We start from the raw sequence: 21,242 nt of genomic DNA on the forward strand, positions 1-21,242 counted from the left end.
AAATGGGAAAAGACATACTCTGTTTCACAGCCCAGGGGACGGCACAGGTGTGAAAAAACAAGTTTTCTCTCCTGAAAGTTTGGGTGAGTGTGCCTTTAACACAGATTGCAACCATGACAGTATGAAATTATGCAAAAATATACAAAGTAAAGGTGGACTGAGACAATGGAAAGCCACAGGTAGCACCAGATCCATGTGGACGTGAAGAGAAATTGAGGAGGGGGAAAAAAAGGAGAGATGCCCTCTTTTATCAAAAGCAAGGAGGAGTGCTTTTCTTTAAAAAACAACATTATCTCTAGGAGGGAGAATTCCCACCATCCTGTTTCAGCCTTCAGTAACTACAGCTGAGACAGAGCTCAGGGAAAGCAGGGGAAGGGAGAACAGACAGAAGGGCCTGAGGAAAGTAGAAAAGAAAAAGAGGAACTAAAGCATTCGATGAACTGAGTGGAGAAAAATGAAAGCAGGTTTAGGGGTGGCAGGAGGTTTAAAAGCAAATTTACATCAATGAGGGCTGGGAAAAGTAAAGTCAAGCTGAGAGGCTGGGCCAGTCCCACAGGGCAGGGCAGGTTCTGAGCCTCACATGGAGGTTAGCACTTAAATACACGTTAAAATACAGTCTTTAAACCAAACATGAACCTGCAGCAAGCTTGTTGGGCTGCAGGCAGTGAGGGGAAGTGTAAGCAAAGCTACAGCTGGGACAGGGAGAAGGACAGGAGGCTGCTGCCTCCCTCAGCCTCACCTCGGCGCTCCTTGGTGGGCCATGAGCCGCTTCAGTCCCTGGCCACAGTCCGGGCATGGTCATGGAGCTCCGCGAGCCACAGGACACCTCTGTGAGGGTGACACACCGCATCCTGTCCGACAGCCTCATCCCACGACGAGTTCGTCACACCAGGTGGGTCATGGGGGCTGTGGGTGCGTGAGGGGAAAAAGTGGGAAATGGAGCCAGGGGTGAATGAGGGGGAAAAGGCAGGAAATGGAGCCAGGGGTGCGTGAGGGAAAAAGGCGGGAAATGGACCTGGGAATGTGTGAGGGGGAAAAGGCGGGAAACGGGAGCTGGGGTTGCATGAGGCACAAAAAGGTGGGAAATGGGACCAGCGGTGTGTGAGGGGAAGAAAGGCAGGAAGGGCCCCCAGTACCCTCAGAGTGCACTGCAGTGCCCCATCAGGTGTGAGGAGAGCTACCATCGCAGCCCAGACAGCAGCTGCTGGGCAAATCTATCCAATTCCTACCCCAACTGTGAGGGTCAGGGGTATTATAATAATAATTATTGCTATTATTATTGTTCACAGAATCACTGAATAATAGGTTGGGAAGAGATCACCCAATCCAACCCCCTGCCCAGGCAGGGTCACCTGGAGCAGGTGACACAAGAAGGCGTCCACATGGGTTTGGAATGTCTCCAGAGAGGCAGACTCCAGGCCCTCCCTGGGCAGCTGTTCCAGTGCTCTGCCACTTTCCATGGAAAAAACTCCTTCCTCATGTTGAGATGGAACCTCTTGTGTTTCATTTTACGGCCTCTCTTTCTTTTCCTATTATTGTGCACCACTGAAAAGAGCCTGGCACCATCCTCTGACATCCCTTGGAGACATTTATGCATCAATGAGATCGCCTCTCAGTCTTCAGTAGACTAAACAGGACCAGCTCCCTTAGTGTCTCCTCATAAGGAAGTTGCTTCAGACTTCTCTTTATCTTTGTGGCCTCCTCTGGTCCCTCCAGATACGGCCTCACTTGCGCCGAGATTATTATTATTATTATTATTATTATTATTATTATTATTACTACTCAGTTTTCAATGAGGCTAGCCCTCTGTCATGTCTCTTTTCCCACATTAGCACACAGGATCACCCAAGAGGTTTAAAACCCAGGCAGTCCTCACAGAGAAGTTTATTTTGTAGGTTATTTTAGGTAGCCAGGCCAACCGTGCAGGAGGAATTCCAGACACACACTCCCTGTTTTTTCCTGGAGCAATGCAATGACTCGTGTCCTGCAGTCATAGGTTCCCCTGCCTTTCACTGAAGGGAATCCAGCTCCAGGGGCCATGTGCCAGCCCAGTTCCATGGAGAGGGACCGGCCTTTCTCCAAAGGCTGTGGTAACCTCTGCTGGCAGCTCCTGGCTGCTACACCGGCTAAGATGTTACTAGAGGTGAGCTTGTAGTTAAACAGACAAAAAGACATCAGAAAAGGCATTTCACATTTGATTACTCATACTTTTTGGTATGCATTTGCTACTACAGAGGATTGGAACTTTTAATTTGAATGTGTATTTTTAAAGCATCGGTGATTTAGATAAATTAGGACCCTGTTCATCCAAGTATGAACATGTTTATTTCCTCAGACAGTGCAGTTTTTATTACCAAGCAGGTCTGTAACTGTAGTTTGCAGATAATCTACATTATTCTGTTTGAAGATGTGGATACACCATCGAGTGTCATCTGACATACCTGAGGGATGCATTTTATGCATAGGATAATGTCAATGATGCCACCTTTTTTTCAGTGTTTAAGCAAATATGTCACACTTGTGACTTATGAGCAACCCTGTCCCACTTCTTCAAATGGTGCTATTTCATATCTGTGTAAAACAGGTACTATTCACATCAATAGGTACATTAAAGGCTCCAGGTGAGGCCATGGTCATAAGTTTTTGGAATTACAGATGTTGTCTTTTTGCTCTGAGAAGTTTAAAATCCAAACAGATTTTGGGCAGAACAGGAACAAAATGCAGGCAACAGATATAGGATTCCAACTGACCTGGATTCCTATTAGTCTGCCTTACTCTGGAGGTGCATGCAGAGAGATGGAATACACACGGGATAAATGAGAGCTGGGTTTTACTGGAAGCTTCTATCACATTGGCAAGAAATCAGGTGCTAGCCTTCATTTCAACTATTACCAGTAGAAACAGATTGTCACCTCATCCATGGAAAACTTAACACTTGCCTCCCATTCTATTTGCAACTATAGTCTGTGGTCTTCGATCTCCTTAATTGAAATACTTAATAGAAAAGCTTCTATGAGGCAAGATTTCAGCCAGAATTAATTTCATTTTCTCTACTCTGCAGGTTTCTGGTTTTTTACCATAGCTGAAACAGCAGCCCACAGCAACAAACATGCTTCAATCTAAAGGCATCTTGAGAATTCCTGCTTAAGATATATGCATCTACTCTACCAAAACCATGATTTCTAAGAAAAATCTGTGGCCACACAACTGCCTCAAAATGGAAAACATCGTGTAGACAATGTGCATGTTGTTACAAGTCAGACCTTAATTGACCAAAAATATTAGATAGAGCTGTCTGTTTAATTAGACACGGATCAAAAATGAAGAACTAAGTACTTTCCCATCATTCTCTGCAGGTTTTGAAGTTGGCATTTCCCCTCTCTGCATATAGTTAGTTGTTTGCCTCGGGTTGTAAAGAAATGCAGAGGGCTGTTATTAAAGCACTGATAATTTGCTGAACTCCTTCTTTTGTGGAACTTGCTGAGTTAGAAAATTCCTTTTCACCTCCTCCCCCACCCCTCCTTGACTAGAATTGAACTGAAGAACAAATATCACATTATAGTGCTAGGTAAAAGGATCAACTGTGTTTGCAGTTAAGTGACTAGCACAAGACAGAACAAATCCTACAGCTCAAACCTGTCCAGCTAAATGATGAGAGAAATAAAGAAAGCATTTGCTTTTTAAAAGAATATCAGAACAAAGACTCATGTTTAGGATTTGCTGTGCTTTAGTTCTTTATATTCAGAAATTGACTCCCACTTTAGTTTGTTAGAAAGTTTTACAACCCTGAAGATAAAGAATTGCCACTGCAATGAGAGAGATTCTGAGAATGCAGAAAACACAACTGATGAGGCCAACTCATCAACTGTTCAGTGGCGGCCTCAGCTCAGAGGTCTGCATTTCAGCACTCCAGCCCCTGACAGGAAGGATTTTTATCCAGTTCTCCATGTAGCATTCTAGTGAAGCTATAGTGGGCTCTTTCAAGGCCAGTGGCTCAAGTTAAAATTCAGCCAAGCTGGCAGTTAGAACCTTCCCTTTCTGCCACAGATAGCTGTTTCCAAATTGCTACAACTAAATTCTATATCTGTTCCTCATTACATGTCAACTGCTACCATTTTTCACTAGCATTAATATTCTTGTAAACTACAGAGATCAGGCAGTACAGAACCCATCCAATTATCCCCAGCATTGACCTCAGTGCAGATAAGCAGAGCTACTTCTCCATCAGGTGCTCTCATTAAATCTGCTGCCAAACACACATCAACCAGCCCAGTCTTTCAGCTGACAAATAAAAAGGAGATGTCAGACACCCACAGAATCACCAGGCTTTTTGCAAGAGGGATGGACATCACTTAAACCACACAGAAGTATTATCAGGAAGCACAGATTTTGACATTTCTCATTATATCTTCCCAACATGAAGCAATCATTTGCATTCTTTCCCCTGCTTGATCCACTTTTTCAAAGGGTCTGATCTTTCTGTTAATCATTGATAGAAGCATGCTCTTGTCTTATATTAAAATGAAATAGATTTTCTGTTTGCCCCTACTTGCTTGCCTTTTTTATACATATTCAAGTTCTTCTCTGCTCTGTGGCATTCTTCAAACTTACATTTTGGTACAGCTGCTTTGTAGTTCAAAGAAAGACATAAGAAGAGGCAATATTTTGGAACACTAATTTTTAAGTATTTAACATGTACAGACACTGGTTGAACAGCACAACCAAGGAAGGAGGATGTAGTTTCTGTTGCATTGAATGGACAAAGATCGCAATGCACTTCTGAACACATTCTGTTTCTCTAGCAGAGAAAAGGGCCAGGAAGTCCCACAAAGTTGTCCAAATCACATTGGTTCTTATGACTTCTTTCAATTACTATTTCACACAGTGGTATCACCTGCTAAGGAATTAATACCAAGTTGGAAAAAAAAGCAAGACCAAGCCAGCAGCATCTTGACCTCATGAGCCATGGCGCAAACGCATGAAGTGCTGGAATATGTCTCAGCGGGAATGATATGATAGACCAAGCTGATGGCCTTCCCTAGGGAAAATTATTATGAAGTGCTGAAAAGGGGTGAAGAATCTGTTTAACACTGAAAAGAGAAGCAACCTCTGCTACCCTCTGAAGACAGCATTTCACACTGCATCCTCACCCTGCTGCAGCAGTCTGCTGCAGCAAGTTGCCATAAGATGGCAGCAAAGGGGAGACAGATTTTCAGTTGGATAAACTGCTAAGGCTAAAGCTCTCAAGCTTTTGGAAAAACAAGATTTCCAAGACAATCTGCTGATGCAACCACTATTTCACTTGATGACTTCTGGGAAAGAACAACTAAAACAATGCAAGTGGATTTTATCTGATGACTGGTACTACTTATTTATATCATTTCTGATAGCAATAGCATTCTACAGATCTTTTGCAGCAGAATACTCCACCATTTATTTTTTTAGTGGTTTTTATCTTCAACACCTCTGTAGACATACTTTCATCTATATTTTTATTTAATTTTTTTATTTTATGCAGTTTAGGCAAGCATACACAAAGTCAAATCTATGGGGGAGATGAATGGGACAAAACCAAGAGAAATGAGGCTCTGCATATAGACAGGAAAAACACAGTTTAGTCTGGCACTTAGACTTTGCAGGGGGAGCAGAAATTTAGTCAGCATTTTACAAGTCCTCTTCCCACCTTTTCTGTGTTATATGGTCTTTAGAGGGAGAGCGTTGAAATTGCAGCCTTAGAGAGCTAGAAGCAACTGTGGGACAACCAAGGCTGTGGTAGTCATTCTGATCAGGCCAAAACTCCAGAGTATGTCAAGTATGACCAACAGCAAATCAAAAGCATTGTGACTTTAGCTGAGCTCAATGCAACACAGCTGACCTCAAAGGAGGGCTTGGAGCATGTTCTGATATTCTAGTTACTTCACGCACAAGGATATCATTAAACATGTGTGTGGGGCTGGCCAGGCTGGGCACCTGCCCTTGTGCTCCAGGGGCTTCAGGGTGCAGAGCCCTTCTGTTCCCTGACAGGGGAGAGTCAAGGGGGAGAGTCACTGGTGCTGGGGCAGTGCCTGCATTGAGGGAGTTGTGGCACCTCAGCCCTGGTGGGGGGCCATGGGTTTGGCTGGGGCAGCTGCAGGTGCAGAGCCCTGTGCAGAAGCTCCCACATGAGAAGAGAGTGGCTGGAAGGGCTGAGCTACCCCAGGGGATGCACAGTGGGTGGGTGACACCAGGGTCACAGGCGTGGTAAAGGTGGCAGCGGAGGATGCATTGGCAAGGCACGGTAGAAAATGTTCCTGCCATCCCTTGACATGGAACTTGGCTGAGGTTGAGGGGCCTTTGCCCACACACCTCAATCCAGCTGACATAGTCCTGTGGGTCCTGAAGCACACTGGCTTCTGGTGTCCTGGCATGCAGCAGGACCTGTTTTCCCCAGCTGAGTGCCCAGGGAAGCAGGTGGCCTGAAGTTATCTTGCTGCATTGGTGGGCAAGAAAGAGAGGAAGCAGCAGGACAGAAGCTGTCAGGAGCTGTTGGGGGACACATTTCTATGGAGGGCTGCTGTTGGGTAGGCAGGCACAGAAGAGGGTGTTGGGTGCCACAGCACAACCCCATCACTGTAAGGACACGGAGCTGATGGGATCACACTGTGGCCTGGGCCCCTCCTCTCCTCGCAGTGCTCACTACAGCTCAGGTGCCATGGCCATTCGCTGTGCCTGCACTGGGCCTTTGGGCACAGGGATCCCATCCTGCTGCCCAGGCAGGTCTGTGCTCCTGGGACACTGACTGACCCCCATCTTCTCCCCTCTCTTCTCTCCCTCTCCAGGTTCCCTGGTCCAGGCAGCGCTGACTCAGCAGCATCCTCACTGTCAGCCAAGTGAGAGAGACGGGAGACACCGTCAGGATCACCTGCTCTGGGCTTAGCAGCAGCTATCCTTATGCTGGCTGGTTCCAGCAGAAAGTCCCTGGCACTGCCCCTGTCACTGTGATCTATGCTAATGACAAGAGACCCTCAGGCATCCCTTCGTGATTCTCCGGATCCTTGTCCGGCTCCACAAACACGTTAACCATCACTGGGGTCCAAGCCGAGGACGAGGCTGTCTATTACTGTGGTGGCTATGACAGCAGCAGTGGTAGCTATGGTGTGTGGTGACCATGAGTACCAGGAAGTCAGACATATTTGAAAACCAGAGGAAAAATTATGGCCCTTCTCTGTCCTGGCTGTATGTGTAGATGAGGCATATTCCTGTCCCTTCTGCGTGGCCACAGCACGGAATGTCCTCTCTTTGGTGTTACAGAGATCAGGAAGCGACTATGCAGCTGGGGCCCATTGTCCTGTTCCCTTCAAAGATCTTGGTGTAGCTGTGTTCCCCACAGCCTCTTGATACTGATGACCATCTCCTCCTGTACTGCAAAAACTTCTTCAGTGCAACCATTCTTCAATATGCTGGGGTCTTCTCCTCAAATGTGCCTGTGATCTTGTCCCTGTCTATTCTGTCCTTGACTGTTGCATTCCCTGTAAACTTGTCCAGGAAGGTCTGTGCCCCTGGGAGACTGGCTGATCGTCCTCTGCTTTCTCCCTCTCCACATTCCCTGGTCCAGGCAGCAGTAGTGAATCATCCTTGGTGTCAGCCAATATAGGAGACACTGCCAAGATCACCACCTCTGGTGGCAGCGGCAACTATGGCTGGTTCCAGCAGAAGGTCCCTGGCACTGCCCCTGTCACTGTGATCTATTGGGATAACAGAAGACCCTCGGACATCCCTTTGCGATTCTCCGGATCCAAGTCCGGCACCACGGGCACGTTAACCATCACTGGGGTCCAAGCCGAGGACGAGGCTGTCTATTTCTGTGGTGGTGTTGACAGCAGCAGTGATGCTGCCCAGTAACACTGAACAATGGGGAAGTGATACAAAAACCTCCCACCTCAGCTGTCTCTGAAGTGTCTTATAACTGTGCCCTTCTCCTGCCATTTGGGGAAGGGATGAACTCCCTGCAGCCTTGTCCCTGCATACTGCATCAGGGCCAAGGTCTCCCTGTGCTCCTCAGCTGGTGCCAAGGGCCCTGCTGGTTACCTCGCAGCCCAGCTGAGTCCCTGAACATCACCCAAGAGAGCTCAGCCTTGTGGCCCCAGCACCAAGTGCCAGGGAGCTGGCCCAAAGCTTTGCCTTCAAAGCCTAGGAAGGGATATTTCCCACGGGTGCTGGAGCTCTGGGGTCATGCATGAGGCTGCCAGGGCAGATCAGGGCTGGTCATGCTCCGTTGTGTTCAAGAGGAGCTGCTGGGCTAAGGCTGTGTGTACTCAGTGCCGGCCCACTGGGCTCATTTTCAGCCTGTGCAGGAGCCTCCAAGCACTTCTGGCCCTCACGGGAAGCCCTGACGCTGGACAACATCCCACTGTGATCCCACAACAGCAAGGAGCCTGAACCCATCCCCATCCTGTGATGTCTCGGCACCTGGCTGACCTTGTCCCCCTCCTCGCAGTGCTATTCATCCCTGGTGCAGATATCCTGGCCAGATTCAGTGTGACCAGCTGGGGACTTGGAGCACAGCAGTGATATCCCTGTCCCATTGTCTGGAGAGATCTGTGCTCCCAGGTCACTGACTCACCCCCTCTCCTCCCCTCTCTCCTCTCCCTCTCCACGTTCCCTGGTCCAGGCTGCATCACTGAGTCAGCCTCTCAAGTGTCAGCCACTGTGGGAGAGACCATCAAAATCACCTGCTCTGGGAGCAGCTACAGCAACTATGGCTGGTTCCAGCAGAAGGTCCCTGGCAGTGGCCCCATCACTGTGATCTACCGTAATGACAAGAGACCCTCAGGCATCTCTTCCTGATTCTCTGGATCCACATCCCGAACCATGGGCACGTTAACCATCACTGGAGTCCAAGCCGAGGACGAGGCTGTCTATTTCTGTGGTGGCAGGGACAGCAGTGGTGCTGGTATAGTGACACAGATTTTCAAGTGATGTACAGAGAAAGTAGAAATTGAGATTTTCTGTCATTCTTATGACCAATCAGAATTGTGGATGCGGGACTGGGGCAGGTTTTTTCTCCTCTGCACTACCATAGCTCTTCATTTTGCCCATTTTGCATCCTAAAGAGTAGAAGGTACCTTTGTGGCTGGGGATCATTGTTCTGGTTCCTACAAAACTAATGTCTTTGTCTCCAACTCTACTAAGACTCACAATAATGACCATGTCCTTCTCTTGGTGCCTGTGTCCTGGGATACCTGGGGCTGAACTCTGCTCCCCCAGTTGTGCCATTTTCCATGTCTGTTCTCCCTTGACTGTTGAATTCCCCATAACCTTATCTGGGCAAGCCTGTGCTCCTGGAACACTGACTGACCCCCATCCTTCTCCCCTCTCACCCTGTCCCTCTCCAAGTTCCCTGGTCCAGGCAGCAACAGTGACTCAGCCATCCTCAATATCAGCCAACGTGGGAGGCACCATCGGGATCACCTGCTCTGGTGGCAGCGGCAGCTATGGCTGGTTCCAGCAGAAGGTCCCTGGCACTGCCCCTGTCACTGTGATCTACTGGAATGACAGAAGACCCTCGGACATCCCTTCGCGATTCTCCGGATCCAAATCCGGCTCCACGGGCACGTTAACCATCACTGGGGTCCAAGCTGAGAACAAGGCTGTCTATTTCTGTGGTAGCAATGACGGCAGCAATGCTGGTCAGCACGTTGGAGGCACCCTCATGCCCTGTGTTCTGTGTGTGTCTCTAGGCCACTCCAAGGTATCTTTGGGGCCTTTGGGCACAGCGACCCTGTCTTTCTGCCACACAGGTTTGTGCATCTGGGACACTGACTGATCCCTGACTTCTCCCCTCTCTTCTCTCCCTCTCCAGGTTCCCTGGTCCAGGCAGCGGTGACTCAGCCATCCGAGATATCAGCCAAAGTCGGAGACACCGTCAGGATCACCTGCACTGGTAGCAGCAACAGCTACTATGGCTGGTTCCAGCAGAAGGTTCCTGGCACTGGCCCTGTCACTGTGATCTACTACAATGACAAGAGACCCTCGGACATCCCTTCGCGATTCTCCGGCTCTGGGGGCACGTTAACCATCACTGGGGTCCAAGCCGAGGACGAGGCTGTCTATTACTGTGGTGGCACTGACAGCAGCTATGTTGGTGTAATGAAAATGACATATTTTCAAATGATGTACAGAGGAAATTAAAATGGCATTTTACTGTTCTTCTCATTGCAAAGCAGAGTGATGAACCTGAGGCTGGGGCAGGTTTTTGTCTCCTCTGCATGACCATGGCCACAAATGTCCCCCATTTTGTGTCCTAGTGCACTGGAAACAAACTTGGGGCTGGGGATCATTGTCCTGTTCTGTACAATACTCATGGTGTAGCTTTTTCCCCCATCCCACTGCCTCTTGGTACTGACGACCACATTCTCCTGCTATTGCCAGTGGTGCCTCTGTGGTGGGGTGTCTTGGGGTACATTTGGCTTGGCTCTGCTCCCCAGATTCACTAATGACTGTGGTTGCAGCCATTCTCCTTTGAGTGTGGTATTCCCCATCCCCCTGCCCAGGACATGACCATGTTCCTGGAACACTGGGTAAAACCCCTCTACTCCCCTCTCTTGTCCTTCTCCACAGTCCCTGCCCAGGCAGTATCTGTGAGTCAGCCATCCTCAGTGTCAGCCAGTCTGAGAGAAACCATCAAGACCTTCTGCTCTGGGGGTAGCAGTGGCTGTGCCTGGTCCCAGCAGAAGGCCTCTGATGGTGCCCCTGTGATCTATGACAGCTTGAAGAGAGCCTCAGAGTGCTGGAGGATATTGAAATGGCATGGCTCCTGGAAGTGAAGAGCTATGGTAGGGCTACTAGTTCCTGCCTTCAAAATGTCCCGTCCTATGGTTGGTCAGAGGAGCTGGGACAATCCCTGTCATGATCTCTGGACATTCTGGTCCCTGCCAGTCCCTGCCAGTTCAGGGCTGATGCACACTCATCTCTGGTGGCAGCAACTGTGCCAAAGGACCCTGTGTCTGTGTGACAGGCTCTCCCCTGTGAGCACAGCCTGCCGTGGGCACGGTGCCATGCAGAAACCCTGATGGTTGTGCCCAGGGCTGGAGCAATCTCTGGACCTGGTGCAAGCCGCGGCAGGGGTGAGAGGCAGCAAGGGCAGAGTCTGTGCCGGGCTCTGCTCTCAGTTCCTGCAGTGCTGTCCCTGAGGCCCTTCTTGTCCCCACACGGTGTCAGTGTGGCTCCGCTGCGCAGGCAGGAGGCTCACGGGGCAGGCGGGAGGCGGAGGGGCTGTGGCCGGCCGGGGGCCAGCGGGGTTCAGAGCAGCCCCGGCGGCTCCTTTGGCGGCTGCCGGGGCCGTGCTGTGCGCAGGGGGCACAGGGGCTGCCCCCGGCCGGACAAGAGAGCAGGTGCTACGTGCTCGTGATGGGTACAAACACCAGACTAGCTCTACCCATAGTTGCTGCAAAGCTGTTGGAGACCCTCAGTTCACTTTGAATTTGGAGGAAGTGGGAGCTTGATTTTCCTTAGCGTTGTTGAGCCTGGAAGCTCCTGATCTTGGTCTGGTTCCCATTCCCATTTAAAGCCCCATTTCTCTGTTCTGCACATCTTTTGTGGCAATTCAGAGAAACCCAGGGTGGCACCCTCAGTAGAAGCAGGATGTGGTTTTCCCAGCTGTTGATCAGCACCCAGGGACCACAGTGCCCTTTGGACCAGGAGGCACCAAGCCAGCCTTGGGTGATCCAGGGCAGGTGGATGTGTCCCCATGGCCAGGTGGTGCTGTCCCCTGCTCTGTGCACAGAACTCCCAGTGCATGGAGGCCATGGTCCTGCTGGGCAGGAACAGGCTCAGGGTGGTCCCCAGCAGATCTGAGAGTGCATCAGCCATACTGGGGAAGGAGCAGGCACCCCACAGCAATCTTTGGTGGGCCAGAGGTGCCTGCAGCATGTGGGGATAGCACTGGGACAGAACTTCCAGGGAACACTGGGTGTCACATATCCATGGAGAACCTGTGCTTAGGCAAGTAGGGGCATAAAAGTGGGTCAAGGCCCACAGCACAACCCCATCACTGTAAGGACATGGAGCTGGTGGGATTGCACCATGGCTGGGGCCCTTCTCCTCCTCGCAGTGCTCGCCCACAGCACAGGTGCCATGGCCAGACTCACTGTTCCTGAGCAGGCTTCTGGACACAAGGGGACACATGATTTTCCATTGGGAGGTCTCTGATCCTGGGACACTGACTGACCCCTGTCTTCTCCCCTCTCTTCTCTCCCTCTCCAGGTTCCCTGGTCCAGGCAGCGCTGACTCAGCAGCCATCCTCACTGTAAGCCATCATCAGAGACACTGTCAGGATCACCTGCTCTGGGAGTAGCAGCTGGAGCTATGCTGGCTGGCATCAGCAGAAGGTCCCTGGCACTGCCCCTGTCACTGTGATCTACGACAGTAACAGCAGACCCTCGGGCATCCCTTCACGATTCTCCGGATCCAGGTCCGACACCACGGCCACGTTAACCATCACTGGGGTCCAAGCCGAGGACGAGGCTGTCTATTACTGTGGTGGTGGTGACAGCAGCAGTGATGCTGCACAGTGACATGGAACAATGGGGAAGTGATACAACAGCCTCCTGCCTCAGCAGTCTCTTACAGTCCCATCCCTCTGCCCATCTCCTGTCATTTGGGGAAGGGATGAACTCCCTGCAGCCCTGTCCCTGTACACTGTGCTCCTCAGCTGGTGTCCAGGGCCCTGCTAGCTGCCTCACAGCCCAGCTGTGCCAGGAGTCTCTGAACATCACCCAAGAGAGCTCAGCCTTGTGACCCCAGCACCAAGAGATGTGGACATGCCATGGGCCAGGGAGCTGGGCCAAAGCTTTGCCTTTAAAGGTGAGGAAGAGATATTTCCCATGGGTGCTGGAGCTCTGGGGTCATGCATGAGGCTGCCAGGGCAGATCAGGGCTGATCATGCTCCATTGTGTTCAAGAGGAGCTGCTGGGCTAAGGCTGTGTGTACTCAGTGCTGGCCCACTGGGCTCATTTTCAGCCTGTGCAGGAGCCTCCAAGCACTTCTGGCCTCAGGGAAGCCCCTGACCCTGGACAACATCCCACTGTGACTCCACGACAGCAAGGATCCTGAATCCATCCCCATCCTGTGATGTCTCAGCAGCTGGCACCTGGCTGACCTTGTCCCCCTCCTCGCAGTGCTATTCATCCCTGGTGCAGATATCCTGGCCAGATTCAGTGTGACCAGCTGGGGACTTGGAGCATGGGGATCCAATCATTGTCCCACTGCCTGGAGAGATCTGTGCTCCCAGGTCACTGACTCACCCCCTCTCCTCCCCTCTCTCCTCTCCCTCTCCACGTTCCCTGGTCCAGGCTGCATCACTGAGTCAGCCTCTCAAGTGTCAGCCACTGTGGGAGAGACCATCAAAATCACCTGCTCTGGGAGCAGCTACAGTGGCTATGGCTGGTTCCAGCAGAAGGTCCCTGGCACTGGCCCTGTCACTGTGATCCACTGGAATGACAAGAGACCCTCAGGCATCTCTTCCTGATTCTCTGGATCCACATCCTGGACCACGGGCACATTAACCATCACTGGAGTCCAAGCCGAGGACGAGGCTGTCTATTTCTGTGGTGGCAGGGACAGCAGTGGTGCTGGTATAGTGACACAGATTTTCAAGTGATGTACAGATAAAGAAGAAATTGAGATTTTCTGTCATTCTCATGACCAATCAGAGTTGTGGATGTGGGACCGGGGCAAGTTTTTATCTCCTCCACATTACCCTGGCCCTGAATTTTGCCCATTTTTTGTCCTAGAGACTGGGGGGTGACTTTGTGGCTGGGGATCATTGCTCTGGTCCCTACAAAACCCATAGTGTGGCTTTGTCTCCCACTATTCTCTGACCTGCTATTAATGACCATGTCCTCCTCTTGGTGCCTGTGTGCTGGGATACCTGGGGCTGAACTCTGCTCCCCCAGTTGTGCCTGTGGCCATTTTCCATGTCTGTTCTCCCTTGACTGTTGCATTCCCCATAACCTTACCTGGGCAGGTCTGTGCTCCTGGGACACTGACTGACCCCCATCCTTCTCCCCTCTCACCCTGTCCCTCTCCAGGTTCCCTGGTCCAGGCAGCAGCAGTGACTCAGACATCCTCAATGTCAGCAAACATGTAACAGAGACTGTAAGGATCACCTGCTCTGGGGTTAGCACCAACAACTATGGCTGGTACCAGCAGAAGGTCCCTGGCAGTGGCCCTGTCACTGTGATCTACCAGAATGACAAGAGACCCTCGGGCATCCCTTCACTATTCTCCGGGTCCGGATCTGGTTCCTCGAACACGTTAACCATCACTGGGGTCCAAGCCAAGGATGAGGCTGTCTATTACTGTGGTAACTATGACGGCAGCAGTGACGCTGCTACAGTTGTACAGCGGATTGTTGATGTGATACAAAATCTACAATGGCAGAGTTCTGTGAGGATTCTCTACGTTCCAGTATCAAGCATCAGGGTAGATCTCCCTGCCTTACCGAACCTCACTTTTCCCTTTCTCCTCCTCCAGCTCCCCTGGTCCAGGCAGTATTGCAATGTCAGCCATCCTTGGTGTCAGCTAACCTCAGAGAAACCACAAAGATCAGCCTCTCTGGGCTTAGTGGTATTTAGACTTATGCTGGCTGGTCCAGGAGAGGGTCCCTGGCAGTGCCCCTGTCACTAGAGCAGCAACATACCCTCGAGCTTCCCTTTGCAATTTGCCTTGTCTGCCTCCACGGTCAAAGGAGCAGCATGGAAAGGCAGAGGCAGGTCTGGGAAGGGTGGTGTGGAGAGGTCTGTGCAGGTGTGTGGGACTGGCCAGTCTCCAGGGGCTTCAGGATGCAGAGCCCTTCTGTTCCCTGTGGTGCTGCTGACAAAGGGGAGAGTCACTGGTGCTGGGGCAGTGCCTGCATTGAGGGTGTTGTGGCACCTCAGCCCTGGTGGGGGGCCATGGGTTTGGCTGGGGCAGCTGCAGGTGCAGAGCCCTGTGCAGAAGCCCCTGCATGGGAAGGGAGTAGCTGGAAGAGCTGATCATTGCTAAGACTGAGGGGCCTTTGCCCACACATTTCAATCCAGCTGACTGTAGACCTGTGGGTCCTGAGATACACCAGCTTATGAGATACACTTGTGCTTGGAGCAGGACCTGTTTCCCCAGCTGAGTGCCCAAGGAAGCAGGTGGCCTGGAGTTATCTTGCTGCATTGGTGGGCAAGAAAGAGAGGAAGCAGTGGGACAGAAGCTGTCAGGAGCTGTTGGGGGACACATTTCTATGGAGGGCTGCTGTTGGGTAGGCAGGCACAGAAGAGGGTGTTGGGTGCCACAGCACAACCCCATCACTGTAAGGACACGGAGCTGATGGGATCACACTGTGGCCTGGGCCCCTCTTCTCCTCGTAGTGCTCACCACAGCACAGGTGCCATGGCCAGACTCGCTGAGCCAGGATGGGGCCTTTGGGCACAGGGATCCCATCTGCTGCCCAGGCAGGCCTGTGCTCCTGGGACACTGACTGACCCCCATCTTCTCCCCTCTCTTCTCTCCCTCTTCCAGGTTCCCTGGTCCAGGCAGCGCTGACTCAGCCACCTGAGATGTCAGCCAAGTGAGAGACACCTTGGATAACAGTCAGGATCACCTGCTCTGGAGCTAGCAGCAGCTATGCTTATGCTGGCTGGTTCCAGCAGAAAGTCCCTGGCACTGCCCCTGTCACTGTGATCTACAACAATAACAACAGACCCTCGGGCATCCCTTCGCGATTCTCCGGATCCGGGTCTGGCTCCTCGAACACGTTAACCATCACTGGGGTCCAAGCCGAGGACGAGGCTGTCTATTACTGTGGTAGCTGGGACAGCAGCAGTACTGGTGGGGGAGATGAAGCCAGTGAGTAATGGGGAAGTGAGACACAGAAGCCAGTGTCAGGAGAGGAAGGTTTTGAGCCATTTTTTCTCATGGACAAACAAAGCCGTGATAGTGGAGTTGAGGCAGGTTCCTGTCCCCTGCCTAAGGACATGAATGTGCACGGCAAGACATAGGAGGGGACTCTTTCCCCTGTCCCCATAATAGGAATTCCACTGCCTCATCTCCAGCCCTGTTGCCTTCTGCTTCAGGCGGCTCCCTCCTGCAGATGCTGTTTCTACTGCTGAAGCTGCTTCTCCTGCATTGCCCTGGGCCAGGCTGGGCCCTGATTTCCCCAGAGGTTTCTGCAGCCACGACCAGGTCCCTTTCCCCCAGAGGGTGATGTTCTATTGCTCTGCTGCTGCCAGCTCTCCTTCCAGGTCCATGGGTCTCTAATCTTCCTCTCTGTCTTGAGCCTGTTTGTTCCACTGTCCACCAGACCCATTTGGCACAGGGGACTGTCACACTGCCTGGGTAGGGTTGTGCTCCTGAGAAGAAATAACTGACCCTTCTAGTATCACCCCTTTCCCTCTCTAGGCTCCCTCGCCTAGGCAGGAGCACTGAGTCAGCCATACTCAGTCTAATTAAACATGGGTGAAACCAGGCAGATCGCCTGCTCTGGGAGCAGCGACAACTATGGCTGGTTCCAGCAGAAGGTCCCTGGCACTGCCCCTGTCACTGTGATCTATCTTAATGACAAGAGACCCTCAGACATCCCTTCACAGTTCTCTGGTTCCATATCCGACTCCACAGGCATATTAACCATCACTGGGGTCAAGCCGAGGATGAGGCTATCTATTTCTGTGGTGCCTTGGACAACAGCAGCTCTCCAGGACAAGGACCATGGCACAGCACCATCAGTGTGAGGTGACGGAACTGGTGGGATTGCACCATAGCCTGGGCCACTCCCCCTCGCAGTGCTCACCCTCAGCTCAGGTGCCATGGCCAGAGTCATTGGGAATGGAGGGCAGAAGGGGGCATGTTCCCCTGCCCAGGCAGGCCTGTGCTCCTGGGACACTGACTGACCCCTGACTTCTCCCCTCTCTTCTCTCCCTCTCCAGGTTCCCTGGTCCAGGCAGCAATGACTCAGCCATCCTCACTGTCAGCCGAGTGAGAGACACAGTCAGGATCACCTGCACTGGGGGTAGCAGCAGCAGCGACTATGCCTGGTTCCAGCAGAAGATCCCTGGCACTGCCCCTGTCACTGTGATCTATGGGAATAGCAACAGACCCTCGGACATCCCTTCGCGATTCTCCGGATCCAGGTCCGGCACCACGGGCACGTTAACCATCACTGGGGTCCAAGCCGAGGACGAGGCTGTCTATTTCTGTGGTAGCTATGAAGGCAGCAGCAGCAGCAACTATGGTGTGAGGTAACAGTGAGTAAGAGAAAGTGACGGATACTTAAAAAACAGGGGAAAGATTTTGGTCTTCTCCCTCCTGGCAGCTCATGGTGTAGCCACGTCCCCACAGCCACTTGGTATGGATGGTCATGTCCTTCTGTGCTGCCAAAGCTGCTTGTGCAGCCATTCAGCAATTGCCTGGGCTCAGCTTTTCAAATGTCTGTGACCATGTCCATGTCTGACTGTTTGATTCCATGTGATCTTGTCCAGGCATGTCTGTGTACCTGGGATGCTGACTGAGCTCCTCTTCTCCCCTCTCTTTTCTCCCTCTCCAGGTTCCCTGGTCCAGGCTGCAGCACTGACTCAGACACCCGAGATATCAGCCAGAGAGAGACTGTTAATATCAACTGCTCTGAAGGCAACCCCAAAAAGTACTTTGCCTGGTTCCAGCAGAAGGTCCCTGGCACTGGCCCTGTCACTGTGATTTACCAGGATACCAACAGACCCTCGGACATCCCTTCGCGATTCTCCGGCTCTGCCTCCGGCTCCACGGCCACGTTAACCATCACTGGGGTCCAAGCCGAGGACGAGGCTGTCTATTACTGTGGTAGCAGGGACAGCAGCAGTGATGCTAGTGAAGTGATAAAGACAAAAGAATTAAAAACATAGATTTTCAGTCCTTCTCATGGCCAAGCAGAGTTGTAGATGTGGGGCTGGGACAGGTTATGTCTCCTCTGCATGACCATAGCTATGAATACCATTTTTTGTCCAATTGAACAGAAGGCTGGGGATCATTGTCCTCTCCTCTACAAAACTCATGGTGTAGCTGTGTTCCACACCTCACTGCCTCTTGCTACTGATAACCATGTCCACCTGCATCTGCCAGAGCTGACTCTCTGCTGAGATGCCTTGGCCTGGGCTCTACTCCTCAAATATGCTCGTGACTGTGTCTGGCTTAATTCTCCTCTGACTGTGGCATTCCCTGTAACCTTGGTCCCCAGGCAGGTCTGTTCTCCCGGGACACTGACTGACCCCCTCTCCTCCCCTCTCTTCTCTCCCTCTCCATGTTCCCTGGTCCAGGCAGCAGCAGTGACTCAGCCATCCTCGATGTCAGCCAATGTGGGAGACACCGTCAGGATCACCTGCTCTGGAGCTAGCTATGGCAACTATGGCTGGTACCAGCAGAAGGTCCCTGGCACTGCCCCTGTCACTGTGATCTACAACAGTAACCAGAGACCCTCGGGCATTCCTTCGCGATTCTCCGGATCCTATTCCAGCTCCACGGGCACGTTAACCATCACTGGGGTCCAAGCCGAGGACGAGGCTGTCTATTACTGTGGTAGCAGTGACAGCAGCAGTGGCAGTTGGTATGGTGATAAAGGGAGATGTAGAAATTAGGTACAGAGGAGTTAAAGATGGAGTTTCTCTGTCCTGTCTCTCAGGGCTGAGCAGGCCTGTGGGCTTGATGCAGCTTCATCTGCCCCCTCCATGACCATTGGCTCTGAAATGCCTCCTGCTTGCCCCATGCAGTGCACGAAGAGGCCCTGGGGCTCTGCAGTGCCTTGCATTGCCATGTCCTCAGCCCCACCACCTCATTCTGCTGCCAGCCACCTCCTCTTGCTCTGCCAGGTCTCTTCATGGGACCCTGACCTTGAGTTCAGGCCTTGGGCTTTGTCTGAAACACTGATCCCTCCATTCCCTCAGGACTTTTTGACACAGGAGCCCTGTCTTGTTTTAGAGAGAGCTGTCCTGGGGTACACACTGGTCCAGGCAGCATCTCTCAGTGAGCTGTCTGAGGTATCAGCCAGTCTGGAAGAGACTTTCAAGTAGCAGTGGCAATGTCTGGTCCCAGGAGAAGTCCCTGTCACTGTGAACTACGATAGCAGAAGGAGATCCACAGTGGTGCTGGCCCCTGCCAGTTCAGGGCTGATGCACACTCATCTCTGGTGGCAGCAACTGTGCCAAAGGACCCTGTGTCTGTGTGACAGGCTCTCCCCTGTGAGCACAGCCTGCCGTGGGCACGGTGCCATGCAGAAACCCTGATGGTTGTGCCCAGGGCTGGAGCAATCTCTGGACTTGGTGCAAGCCGCGGCAGGGCTGAGGGCAGAGTCCTGTGCTCTCAGTTCCTGCAGTGCCGTCCCTGAGGCCCTTCTTGTCCCCACACGGTGTCAGTGTGGCTCCGCTGCGCAGGCAGGAGGCTCACGGGGCAGGCGGGAGGCGGAGGGGCTGTGGCCGGCCGGGGGCCAGCGGGGTTCAGAGCAGCCCCGGCGGCTCCTTTGGCGGCTGCCGGGCCCGTGCTGTGCGCAGGGGGCACAGGGGCTGCCCCGGCCGGACATGATTTTCCCTGGCGTTGTAGAGCCTAGAACTCCTGATCTTGATGTGGCTCCCACTCCATTTCAAAGCGCACTTCTCTTCTCTGCACTTCTTTTGTGGCAATTCAGAGGCCCAGGATGGCGGCCTCGGTTGAAGCAGAATGTGTGCAGCAAGGCCATGGTCCAGCTGGGCAGGAGCAGGGTCAGGGTGGTCCCCAGCAGATCTGAGAGCTCAGCAGCCATGGTGAGGAAGGAGCAGGCACCCCAGGCCAATCTTGCTGCCTTTGGTGGGACAGAGATTCCTGCAGTGGGTGGAGGGAGCAGTGGGACAGGAGGTCTAGGAAGCATTGGGTGCCACATATCCATGGAGAGCCTGTGCCTGGGCAGGTGGGAGCTTAAAAATGGGTGAAGGCCCACAGCACAGCCCCATCACTGTGAGGACATGGAGCTGGTGGCATTGCACCATGGCCTGGGCCCTTCTCCTCACAGTGCTCACCACAGCTCAGGTGCCATGGCCAGACTCGCTGTGCCTGCAGTGGGCCTTTGGGCACAGGGACCCTGTCCTGCTGCCCAGGCAGGCCTGTGCTCCTGGGACACTGACTGACCCCTGACTTCTCCCCTCTCTTCTCTCCCTCTCCAGGTTCCCTGGTCCAGGCAGCGCTGACTCAGCAGCCATCCGAGATATCGGCCAAGGTCGGAGACACCGTCAGGATCACCTGCACTGGTAGCAGCAGCAGCTATAGCTGGCACCAGCAATGCCCCTGTCACTCTGATCTACTACAGTGACAAGAGGCCCTCGGACATCCCTTCGCGATTCTCCGGATCCAAGTCCGGCTCCACGGGCACGTTAACCATCACTGGGGTCCAAGCCGAGGACGAGGCTGTCTATTACTGTGGTAGCTATGACAGCAGCAGTGGCAGCAGCTATGGTGTGTGGTGACCATGAGTAAAAGAAAGTGACAGAGACTCAAAATGTAGAGGAAAGATTTTGGCTCTTCTCCCTCCTGGCAGTTCTTGGTGTAGCTGTGTCCTCCACAGCCTCTTGATACTAATGACCATGTGCTCCTAAGATGCCAAAGCTGCTTCTGTGCAGCCGTTTGCCATGGGCTGGGCTCTGCTCCTGGAATGTGCTTGTGACCATGTCCCTGTCTGTTCTGTCCAACACTGTTGCATTCCTTGTAATCTTGTCTAGGCAGGCCTATGCTCCTGGGACACTGACTGACCCCCTTCTTCTCCCCTCTCTTCTCTCCCTCTCCAGGTTCCCTGGTCCAGGCAGCACTAATTCAGCCACCATCCTTGCTGCCACCGGCATGGAAGAGACTGTCAGGATCTCCTGCTCTGGGGGTAGCAGCAGCTATGGCTATGGCTGGTACCAGCAGAAGGTTCCTGGCACTGGCCCTGTCACTGTGATCTACAGCAGTGACAAGAGACCCTCGGACATCCCTTCGCAATTCTCCGGCTCTGGGGGCACGTTAACCATCACTGGGGTCCAAGCCGAGGACGAGGCTGTCTATTACTGTGGTGGCTGGGACAGCAGTGCTGGTCAGGACTGAGGTCCCCTGAAAGATGGTTGTTGTTGACCATGGATGATGTGGGATGCTGCTTCTGAGGAATGACTGAGGTTTGAGAACTGCAGTTTACAGGGATGGATTGACAGTGCACAAGAAGCCCCTGGCTTTAGGGATCACTGGTGGGACCAACACCCTATTCTGCCATC

The 21,242-nt window shown here is 52.4% G+C and overlaps 1 protein-coding gene, 1 long non-coding RNA gene and 1 gene segment (V, D, J or C); all 3 read left to right on the forward strand.

Annotated features, from left to right (window-relative positions):
* The first annotated feature begins 320 nt into the window (after positions 1-320).
* On the forward strand, positions 321-5,781 carry LOC135282587 (uncharacterized). 3 transcript variants are annotated; one of them, XR_010348672.1, is made up of 3 exons: positions 321-892; positions 1,290-2,143; positions 3,062-5,781. It is a non-coding gene; the product is annotated as an uncharacterized LOC135282587 (long non-coding RNA). The 3 variants fall into 3 exon arrangements; XR_010348671.1 differs by having other exon boundaries at positions 1,290-5,781; XR_010348673.1 differs by having other exon boundaries at positions 1,896-5,781.
* A 9,152-nt stretch (positions 5,782-14,933) lies between these two features.
* Positions 14,934-17,895, forward strand: LOC135282863 (immunoglobulin kappa light chain-like). Its single transcript, XM_064393052.1, has 5 exons — positions 14,934-14,958; positions 15,601-15,745; positions 16,624-16,737; positions 16,932-17,243; positions 17,549-17,895. Exons 1-5 carry the CDS (start codon positions 14,934-14,936, stop codon positions 17,880-17,882), a joined length of 930 nt encoding a protein of 309 aa, XP_064249122.1. The 3' UTR covers positions 17,883-17,895.
* A 360-nt stretch (positions 17,896-18,255) lies between these two features.
* On the forward strand, positions 18,256-20,429 carry LOC135282730 (Ig lambda chain V-1 region-like). The segment is given in 2 exon segments: positions 18,256-18,580; positions 20,166-20,429. Coding segments are annotated over 2 exon segments (348 nt in total).
* The last annotated feature ends 813 nt before the right edge of the window (positions 20,430-21,242 follow it).

This window comes from Passer domesticus, chromosome 17 (genome assembly GCF_036417665.1).
Source record: "Passer domesticus isolate bPasDom1 chromosome 17, bPasDom1.hap1, whole genome shotgun sequence".
Taxonomy (NCBI): Eukaryota; Metazoa; Chordata; class Aves; order Passeriformes; family Passeridae; genus Passer; species Passer domesticus.

Bases quoted from the DNA above. Each gene is read 5' to 3' on its own strand.
- LOC135282863 (XM_064393052.1), top strand. From the start codon at position 14,934: ATGGGTTTGGCTGGGGCAGCTGCAG. The intron at 15,746-16,623 runs GTCTGGCTCCTC...CCGACTCCACAG, and splicing joins TCGCGATTCTCCGGATCCGG to GCATATTAACCATCACTGGG. The intron at 17,244-17,548 runs GTAACAGTGAGT...CTCCCTCTCCAG, and splicing joins AGCAGCAACTATGGTGTGAG to GTTCCCTGGTCCAGGCTGCA.